Raw genomic sequence first — 11,413 nt, forward strand, 5'->3', positions numbered from 1 at the left:
TGTGCAGTGATGAGATGCACCACACTGCAGAAGCAAATATTTCAGAAACCGAAAAGCCAAAGAAGTATGGGCTTAAAACAGCTTCTTCCCTCCCAAAAATGATCATCTCTCTGCCTCTACTGCCCTGGTTCTATTGATCCTCACACTGCATACTTCAAAGGGTATTAAGGCCTTTACATCATATGTGGATCGTCCAGAAAGTTTAATTTCTGTGCAAGAAGTTGAAAGAAAGGGTTTCCAAACCTCAGAAAACCAAAGGCATTCACCCCATTATAATAAAGAAGTCCAAGCTTGTACTGTAGTCTAAACCTAGATCTAAACTTAGATCTAAATTAACACCAACAAATGAATGAACTTCAGATATTTACTTGTTAGCTGTGTCACATCTTCCCCTGTTTTCGACAAGGAGACTGGATGAAGTTATAAATATGCAAAACTCTTAATTCCACATACTTAGATGCAAGACCCATTAGAAATTCCCTGTTTTCAGGATAGAGACTTATCGCAACCAGTTGACAGTGACAGCAGCTGCTCTGAAACAGGGCATTTTGTATACCTTTACTTGGATGCATGGATAGTTAGATCCTGTTCAGTGCTGCACTTTCAGCAAGATTTCAAGGAGACAGTAGGTCTTCTCTCAAAAATAAGTGTTGTCTGTCATGTATACTTTCAAAGATTGCCTCCCGAAAAGTGACTGCAACTCCATCTCAGTCAGTAAGGCAAAATTTGCCTTCCATTGCAGCATTATTTTGTGCCTCTTCTAGGTCCCCAGTGCAAAGTACGTACGCAACAACTTCAGGAGTTTTTCCAGAAGAATGGAGACTGGCAAGAAAATAATCCATTGTCTAGCAGCATAAACAGATCTCTCTTATGGTGGTTCAAGACATACACATGCTGCAAGGGATTTTCTAACAGGAACCTCCTGCTCCTCTACAAACTTCAGTGATTCAAGGTTCGGAAGTGCACCGACCAGGGTGGGTGGATGCGGGGGAGGTGTTGGGGTGGTAGAGGGCACATGGTTGCAATGCAGTGAAAACTTTATTATATCAATATTCTGAAACTGACGGTGGTTCACCAGCCTCTGAAATAATTTCTTCCACCTATTTTCCCATTCTATGAACCAGTAAGGCCATACCAGATTCAGGCTCGTTTCATGGGAAGCATGTTCCGATCTCAACTAGATTCTGACTGCGGGGCATCTTCCAGGTCTCCAGAAATGTATCGCTGAAAATCTCATCATAAAACTCAAAAAAGAACATGAGTGTGTCATAAATGATGCTGTCCTACCTGACATCTTTCATGCCTGGCGTGCTCATCATATTGACTTTTTTGCCCCGGGGGGGAAAAACACAAAATGCCATGACTTCATGTCTAGCTTCTCCGATCCTTCGTGATTACCCTATCACTGCAGTGGTCAAAGACATTTGTGCATGCTTTTCCTTGAATTACATTCCTTCAAAAGGTGATTACCAAAGCGATGCATTGCAAGATGATATGGATTCTAATGACTTTGACTGAAACAATGGTGATATTTATACCTGTTCCACCTGTTCACAACACCACCGGAGACTCCATGCGCATTCTAACTATAATGTCAGGCAAGAATCTCCACCCCATCTTAAAACTACGGTGCTTGACCACCTGGATCCTGAGTACCTACCATTTGACTGCATGAACATCCCTAGGTAATCCAAAGGACCTTCATACATGTTCATGTGGAAGAGATTCTACATATGACGACTCCTGCAACAGTTGGACCAAGGGATGTATCACTAAGAGATGGTACTACCTTATCATCTGAGTTTGCCAAACTCTGGCCTTTCATTTCTCTTTTTTTAAAGTGCATTTGGCTGCCATCACTGCTTATAGGAAAGTTCCTTCTGAAGCATTTTTATCATTATCCCTTTGAGTAAGAATGTCCTGCAAGGTCTTGGAAAAGTATGTCCCCCAAATGGTAGGCCACACTCTCCTTGACAGCTTTCCTTTGTCTTCTCAAAAAAGATGAGCCCTCCTTTTGAGTCCATGCACAAAGAAGACCTAAAAACTGTGTCATTGAAAGTAGGCATGGCCATTTTGTCAGCCAGAAGGTTGAGTGTGCTTCATGCTCTTTGCACTGAGAAATGTTACAAGCTTTTCTTCCACAAAAAAGTTATTAAGGAGACACTCCTCTTTCCTTTTCAAAGTCATCTCAGATTTCTGTACAATCCAGACAGTTTCCCTTCTCATCTTTCTTCCAGAGCCTTTTACTTCTGCAAAAAGGTCCATTAGCACTTGTATGTAAAAAGGGGCTATGAGATATTACCTAGATAAGATGACGGATCTCGGGCAAATCAGTATTTTTTTATTTTTTTTACTATAGGGTTTGTGCATACATGTATGCCAACTCCAAAACAAACTTTAACTATACGTAGTCTTATGCATTGCTAACAGACTCCTACTTTATAACCCTAAAGCCTGTTCTACAGGGGGAACTACTGCTGCATTTCCTAGAAATGTTTCCATTCCAGACATTTCCAGAGAGGTTAACTACAGTTTGGGTCTTTACATTCGCTAAGCACTGTATTGATTGTAACTCTAGAAGGGATGCTCTTCTTTTTCAGGTATCTGTACTGAATTGGTTGTTTAACTTGAGGAGTCTTCTCGCATCTAAGCTTTTGGTTCCCTCCTCTGGGGCAAAATGTTATTTTGCTTGCTACTCTGTTATTCTGTTTATGGATATCAAAGTAAATCTATCACAGAGAAGAAAAGGTTACATTTAATCATAGTCTTCCATTGTGAGCATTCTCTCTGCATTCCTTCCCACGCACCATATCCCCAAAACATAGTGAGAAATATTTGTATTGTTCTGAAGTTGTTGACCATCCGAATAAATGGTTTACTGTTTCGTAGGCTAAATCTGCTCCCTTCCTGCTAGATCCATCCTTGCCCCCATGCCCATGTGTCTTTAAGCTAGTGGAGTTCGAAAGAACGGAAAGAATGTTTCATCTGATCTAGTCTTAGGCTAGTCAGCATTTAAGCTGTGCTGTGACTGCAGAAAATAGATGTTGGTCACAAACCAGCACGATGTCTGCATCTGATACTTGGGCTTGCGCATGACTCGAAGTCCTGCAACAAGTGTAACTCCTCAGTCACATGAAGGCCATCCGAGACCTGGAGGAAAAACTCTTTCGCCAAGCACTAAAAGAGGTCACAGTCAACTTGCTATTTGCGGGCCTATTTACTGGCCCATTCCCATGAAAAGTAAACTTCCTACTCGTAATCTTCCGGTAAGTCAAAGTTCAAACATAAGCATAAAAAGACGATGGGTAACTCCTCCCCATCCCACCAGCGGAAGTCAGATAAGAAGGCACAAGGGTGTCAAGACAGAGGTTGCGCCCCTTCACAGTCCCCAGAATCCAAAATGGTTATGCATCTGGCTCTTGCATGCTCTGAGCTCCCCTAGCTGTTGTTGACCCTGCAGCAGATAGAGGCCTTCAAAGAGGCCTTGCCGCAGATTTTCAGTGCACTTTGATTGATACAGTACAACTGATGTCTCCAGTCAGACTACCACCATTGGGTACGCCCGATGCTGTCTGCCCTCTCTGTACCTGCTACTTACTGGTTCCAGAACAGACCTCTGCACCAGCATTTATGGTCCATGCTGGTCCCTTCCATAGTGGTGCTGACGGGTATCTCCAACCCAGAGATTACATCTACCTGATCTCGACCGTTGTTGCGCTATGAGATCGCAAAAGTGCAGCCACTTGTAATTCAAACTAACTCTGACCTGACCTTTGCGTCAACACTGTTACCAGCAGAGAATCCATGTGCTGTTAAGCTCAGACTTTAACCCAGTCCAAGAGGTCTTCTATGTCCCTCAAAGAGACAGATGAGGACTGTTAAGGGCACACGTTGCTTCCCCCATCCCTATACTGATGATGCAATATGTCTGGACCTACTTAACTTACATGACACCAGTGGACTACATACATTCCCCAAAACATAGCTAGATTCACTTAAGGCCAACTCGTGGGGAAAGTGCCTAATTTGCACTGGTGGTTCGAAGGAAACTACAGACAATCAAATGTGCTCGCTGAAATCCTTCATCCAGTGCCCACTGCATTTGAGCCACTGCTGTGGTTTAATGAAGCCCTTACTGATACTGTTAAGGCTGTGTGGGCTAAGCTAAGTTTATGTCAGCCATTCAGATGTCCTGTAGCACAGACCTGCCACTGGTAAACAAACTCCGGAGAGCCTGATTGTTCAAGCCTCAACATGAGAGGTCAGCATGGACTCCATTGCGGCCCATCCCCCAGACAGGGAATCGAAGACATTGGTTGCCTGCTTTTGGGAAGAGGCTGTTCTTTTCAGCCAGTCTACCCTTAGGTCTATTTGTGGCATTTGTTTGCTAGGGTGGTAAATATATGCCTTGTGGCACACGGTCTGTAATATTTTGCTGTCGCCCTGTAGTGTAGTTCCTATATACCTGGATAGGCTCTGCGCATTGGAATAATATACACTATAGTTTTGACATAGGACTGAGGTCAGTATGTCTCTATCGAGTACATTAAACTTAATTACTTGTGTATGCCAGCTAACTCAGAGGTCACTAGAAACTTCTCGAATATACAAGAAAGGATTAGTTTCGGACAACCGCATAAACATGACAACTTTGTTTCCCTAAGAATCGGAACAATCTCAGAACCGTGGAAACAATAGATAAGTTTCACTCAGTCAATCGTGCATGCTTCGTTTCTACAGAGTTGCACAGAAATAGAGACTGGCGTTTCAATAAAAAGGGGTTTATTGAACAGTCTTATTTCTCATGCAAGAGATATGAACTGCTGCAATCGTAAGACAGGATGCGAAGTACAATACGTACAGGGTTAGCAGTAAGATAAAATAAAACTGCAATAGCATGGTTTGTAGCTATGACATATATTCATAAAATACATACATAAATAACACAGGCTAAAATGTGAATACTCATCTGATGCTTCTAAATAGTTCTACCCCAGTGTACCTAACCTAAGTGTAGTACGAGGTAAGAAGTAGGTGCTGTTTTCTAAAGTATAGCTAGCTATAGTTTTAGTTTTGCCAAGAGTTGCCAAAAGTTTCTCTAAGTTCTAGTCTGCTCCATACCTTAGAATGTGTGAGATTGGAATCTCTTTCCGGGACTCGATATCTAACACCCCGCAAGGGGAGTCAGAAACACTGGAGCTGGATTCTCTGCGAGGAGGATGACAGCGTCTGGTCAGTGCATCAGGCGGGAACTCGATCTCCTTCCGAACTCGTCGTGGCGAACCGTAAGTAGGCAGTCGAAATGGACAGTACCGAAACCGTGGTTTGCCAGGGCAAATGCATGTATATTTATACCTTGAAGGTGTTTAGGAATGCCTGTATTGACGTAAAAGTTGGGCATCGAAACGTCATGAATGAACCCCTAAGGAATAGATGTTCATGCATAATAAATGAGTCCTTGGAGAAATCAATATCCAAGCAAGGGAAATTCCTAAAGGCTTAAGAGTCTGGTTTTCCAAGAACTCGTTGTGACGTGGATTGACGGATGTAGGAGACCATGCTTGTATTTGGTTAGCATGGACAATGCCTAAATAAGGGCTGGATTTTCTATGCCTAAATAAGGGCTATATGAATTGTACCTATATAAGGGCATAAATCGGGAAACCTATATACGGAATCTTAATCTACACACAACAGCCCCAAAGGATCTCAGGGCCTCGTTAGCCTAGACTATTCATTATGGCCAGTTTGCTGCAAAGTGTGTGCTCTTGTCTGGACACGGCTGACTCTATTGGCAAGACTGTTGGCACCAGCAGTGTTTTTAGAGCAAACCCTTGATAAGGACAACCAGGTTTTGTGGTGATGTGCAAGCGTCTCTCATATATATGTCCCTTGAAAGGCTCCAGGTTCCTCGGAGAGAAGGCTGATTAGGCTCTGGAAGGATGAAAAGGTAGCAGTAACACAGCGCAGTCCCCAAGCTTATCTACGTCAGAGAAACATTTTCCCCACCAGTTCCAGAAATAATGAGGCTTTGTCAACCCTCGCAGCCTGTTGTACAGCAACCAACCGGCTCCTTTCAATACCATGAGCATGGTACCAGTAGAATTAGTGTAACTCAGCAGGGACAGCATTTCTCAGACTCATCCTCCACTGCTGCAGCGGCTTCCAGGATTTAGTTTGACTTCAGTTTGCCCATGCCAGGCCAAGATCATTCTCGTCAGACAGAAGGGTCTTTCAATTCGCCTAAAAGGGTTATGCCCTACTTTTTACAAAATACCCCTCTCTATCACCCCCCCCCATCCAATGAGACCCTAATGCATTTAGGAAGAACACTCTGAAATTTTGATGCAGGTCGCTACTTTTTTTGCTTTTGAAAGGTGCCATTGAGTGGGTACCAGATTTAAAGAGAGGAATGGGATATTATGTTACTCTTGCTATTTCCTTGTCCCCAAGAAGGGCAGAGGCATCGGGCATATTCCTGACTTTCGCCTATCGAATGTCTTTCTGTGATGGTACAAATTCAAAATGTTTACTTTGTCACAGGTTCTTTTGGCTCTGGAAACAGAAAACTGTGTTTTGATTTTGGTCTTGGACTTGCAGGATGCATATTTCCATGTACCTGTCCTGTGGTCCCAGAGGTGTTACCTGCAGTTCAAGGTAAGCCAAGACCACTTTCAATTCACTTAGCTCCACTTGAGCCTTACCTTGACCCTTCAGGTGTCTACAAAAATGATGGCGAGAGACCGTGTCCATTTTTCGGCATTCAGTGGTACATGTCTTCCTGTACCTCAGTGACAAGCTCCTGAAGGTGGGCTCAGTGGAGTCTTGTAATGGATCACCTCGAGACGACGGCCACACGTCTGTCGTCTTTAGGATTCATGATCAATGAGCCAAAGTCACACCTGAGCCCCTCGCATAGGATCCCATTTATTTTTACAGTCCTGGACATGGTGACGTTAAAGACTTTTCTCCAGTGCAGCAAGCATAAGACATGCAGGATATGATCGCAATGTCCTTAGTCTTCGTGGGGATAGCGCTGAGGCCTCTTGGTCCCAATCTCATCCCAAACTCTATCCCAAACTCTAGGTAGCATGCAGTGGGATCTCAAATTCCAGTGGCCCGGCATCAGGGTTGCCTCTCTGATCCACCCAGTTCTTGAATTAGACTGCACTGGAACTGCAGTGGTGGGTGGGTGCGCAATTTCCCCTGCAGTAGGCTACATGTCCTTCCTCACCCTGAGCTCAAGTTTGTGACATGTACTTGTTGCTTCTGAGTTGAAAAGGTTACCTGTAGAGGAGGAGATGAGAGGCACCTGGTCTCCAGTGGAGACCACCATGTGGCACAATAATAAAAAAGGGCAGGGTTGGTCCCTAGATCCTGTAGAAGAGGGGCACTATGCCTTTGAAACTGGCTCGACGAGCAGAACATCTCCCTGCTCAACAGCCACCTAGTGGGGTCCCTGAATGACAGAGCAGACGAGCTGAGCAGGCGGCATCTGTAGGTCTACTACAGGTACAAAATCGAGAGGGCTCTTCTTTCACATTGTTTTTACAATATGTCTCCCCAAACTAAGGCCCCATCCTCGGTTTACAAATGTTGTGGTTATGAAAACTAAGCACACTGGTTACTGCAGACCTCTTGTGAAAGGCTTATTCTCTAGATACCACATCTAGGGCTGCCTTGTAGGACATGTTCGATTGAAGTCTCCTATGGATGCAAGTCGTACCTTGTACCAAATGTGCTTTCCTTAATAAGTGTTCACACAAATCCTAATGAGAGAGCAATCTTTCTATACCAATATTAAATACTATCCTACATAGTTTATGAATTTTGAAAACTAACGGTGCACGATCAGAACTCATGATACATATACACATATCATACGATAAACATAAATGAAGAAAAATAAACAATGGTTACCAATGAGAAACCGTGTATGAGACCTTTAAGTGTTAAGGGAATGATGGCCACCAGTACAATCAATATAAAAAGTTATATAGTTGCAGGGCGGCTACCGCCCAGTGACGTCAATACACACCCACAGAAGTAGTGGTGCGTGCGATGGGGTTGGATGAATGTGAAGCGGCTGAATGTGGGGTAAAAATATCAAGCACAGAAAAAAAAATTGTTCTTATATAAAAAAAAGTTTGCAACTGAAAGGAAAACTACCATTACTCTGAGAAGCACTGCTGTTATTGTAACGTTACTAGCTAGTCGTGCTATTTCAGTGTCAGCCATTTCTGTACTTACTCGCATCACCTTAATTAATGGCAGCTCCTTTGCTTTTGGGCTATTTGCTTTTTCCTTGTACACACAGCTGCACTTATGAGTCTCAGCCAGCAAGGTATGTCTAACCAGACTCAGAATCTGACATGAATATGTGCTGCTGGGAGCGGAGCTGCTCGGGTGGAGTGGGAGCTGTATTGTTTTTTTTTGTTGTTTTTTTTTATAACTCTGTTTATTGTAAAAACTTTGACAACAAGGCATAGGTTCATAGAGGCACAACATAGGTAATGGCATATACAAGGGTTCATCAGTACACAGTATACATTTACCATTGGAGTTACGGGGAAGGGGAGACATCTGAATCGCCCAATCTGGGGGGGTACATATTTCACCTCGGTACAAGTTCCAGGGGGTCCAAATCTTAGACCACTTCCGGGGGCACCCCCTTGCTATGTATACAGATTTTTCACGTTGCATGCACCAATCAAGGTCCTTTTTCCATTCCGTAAGTTTGGGTGCTTGGGGGGCCCCCCAGTGCTGCGCAATATTTCTTTTCGCTATCATACATGCAAGTGTGACCCATTGTATGGCATAGGCGTTGAGGTCCGTGGGCTCCCAGATATTAAGGAGACACCTGGGTGCCTCCGGCCGGAGTTCAACCTCCAGGACTTCACTAAGAATCGAATGTATCTTCTGCCAGTATTCTTGAATTATCCGACAATGCCATATGATATGTATAAATATACCCGGGTGGGTGCATCCCCGTCTGCAGGAGCCATCAGTTTGCTTCCCCATGTGCACCAGTTGCGGCCCTGTTAGATACGTTCTGTGTAATATTTTAAGTTGCACTAGGCGGAGCCTCGCTGATATTGCAACTGTTTTAGGGGATGAGATAGCTGTCTGCCACCCCTCGTCATCTAATTCTATACCGTCCCCCGCCCATCTCTCTCTCTCAGCAGGGTAAGGGGGTCGTGCATGTTATTGATCAGCTTTCTGTATGTCAGAGATATGGCCCGCTCGGGCAGGTATCCATCAAGGAGTCTGTCCTCCAGGGGGGTGCTGGCAGGTGGTGAGGCGTCTCCTGGCAGTGCGGTCCGCAGCGCGTGCCGGACCTGGATGTATCTGAATAGCCCGGAGTCGGCCAGTGAGTATTGGGTCTGCAAGGTACTGGGAGCTGTATTGTTTGATTTGTTTTGAAAACAGTGTTGTACATGTGCAACATCTGTACACTTAATGGTATTCTGTAAGATTGTAGTCTAGGCTGAGAAACACACGCAGTTATATTAAGCCGCTCATATAAAGTTTTCTGACTTACTGCATACAGTTCCCACCATGCTTGGCTCACATCTGCTCAACAACCACAAAGGTTACTTGCATATTTTATTTCTATTAGGGAGAATGCTGTATTAAGGTTTGGAAGACAGTGCTATATTACATTTTTTTTAATTCACTAAGGTTCTGATTTGAAATGGTAAAGGGTTCCAAGGTACTGAAACCACTTTCCAATATACTACACGTTTTTTTATTTTTATTTTTATTTTGGCTCCACGTGTATTTGTACCCCCTCTCCAGACACAGGAAATTGAGATATTGGTTATAAGTAGATAGCAAAGTAGATTGTCCGTCGTCACTGTTTACTAACGACGCGTCAATGTTTTGTTTTTGAAGGTATGACGCCTCTCTCCTCAACCTCGTGGACGACATGACCCCGATTCCCACGCAGAGACATCAGCCTCTCTACCAACAAGCATTTGACTGGACCGGGGAAAGTGTGACCCCCAGGAGCCTGCACAAGCCTGCCCGACGCCCCCTGGCTCTCGCCCCCCAGCAGGGACGGAGCCAAGGAGACGAGGAGCTGGAGGAGAGCCGTATTCTTGAAGACATTTTCTTTATTTGATCAGCATAACTCATCAGTATTAATGTACGGTTTCATTTTAGGAGTACCCGCCCCATTATCTGCAGTGGGTTTGTTTACATTACATTTTAAATCATTTTAAAAGTCGCTTTTAACTTAATGGGTTAACAGTGGCGTGTTCATAAACCATAGCTATTACCACTCCTGTTTTTTAAAAAAAATCAAGTTCCAAACATACTTTTTTAGTTTGTGAGATACCAAATTATTTTTATTATTTTTTTTTATAATCCAGCGTGCTCGAGCTTTTCTTATAAATAAAAAAAGCATTGACAATTATACTGTACGAAGTTGATGGCAATATCCAGCTGTCTTTTAAAGGAAGTACATTTTAATATTGATATAGCAGAACGTGTCCAGCCGAAACGAGAAAGATGGCGTCGCCCTCGAGCTGCCAACGTTACACGCACTTTGATGCATCCCCTGTCCCGCTGCCAAGAGCAGTTCGAATCAACACCCTGTCCTTCGACGTGTGATCATGCCACTGTGCGGCTGCTGGCAAATCAGTGGGGCTACAGCCAGTTTCCCTCAAGGGCCGCAAACAGGCTGGAAATTCAGGATAACCATGTATATGCAAATTGACTGCTTGCTATGTAAATTATTCCGGTGATACAAATTAGTATAGTACGTGTGGACGGTGTGGAGTGTGGAAAATCGAGCTTCACAACCTTGGGCTACGAAGGCATGTGACCCGGTGTTAACCATTTATTTGCAGATCTCAGGCCTTCTCACTCCTCCACACACATCCCCCGCCCACTGGAAACCAAGCAGTGTATCAGTGAGGGCGATATCAGAACTGATCCTTTTTAGGTCTCGTCTGAGCCAGCGCTTTAGCGCTGCTCTGGCGAGAATTTTAGTAAGCGGCAGCGGCATTTGGAAGTGCAAACTAGTGCTTCTTTCAGGGCTTCACCTACAGTGCATGTGCGCCGGGCGCGCGCACCATTTGTCATCCATCGTGATCACTTTCGCGGCTGCTTTGATGTTCTCAGTGAGCCGCGCGGCCACTGAGAACATCAAAGCATCCGCAAAAGTGCTCACCATGCTACCCCCCTCCCTTATCCCACTTCCTGCTACACACTCGCACACACCACTTACGGGCAATCGCTGCGAAAGCGGCCAACGCTTGTTCTCTCTTCACCTCTCGTTGTTTCTCGCCTCTCTCTACCTCACCAATCAGTAAACCCGCCTTTCTCTCCCCAGCTGTGCTGAAGGGGGTTAGGTAGAGCTGAAAATGTGTCATAAATTTACAATTGTTCCAAACAGGGTACCCCAAAG

General features: G+C 44.3%; 1 protein-coding gene across 1 annotated transcript in view; it reads left to right on the forward strand.

Moving 5' to 3' along the window:
- The window catches only part of KIAA1328 (KIAA1328 ortholog), an 887,260-nt gene extending 876,843 nt beyond the window's left edge, over positions 1 to 10,417 (forward strand). The window contains exon 11 of the mRNA XM_085628933.1: positions 9,895 to 10,417. Coding sequence (XP_085485059.1) covers positions 9,895 to 10,123 — 229 coding nt within the window. The 3' untranslated portion in view covers positions 10,124 to 10,417. The remainder of the gene's footprint in view (positions 1 to 9,894) is intronic.
- The last annotated feature ends 996 nt before the right edge of the window (positions 10,418 to 11,413 follow it).

This window comes from Triturus cristatus, chromosome 2_1 (assembly GCF_964204655.1).
Source record: "Triturus cristatus chromosome 2_1, aTriCri1.1, whole genome shotgun sequence".
NCBI classification, from domain to species: domain Eukaryota; kingdom Metazoa; phylum Chordata; class Amphibia; order Caudata; family Salamandridae; genus Triturus; species Triturus cristatus.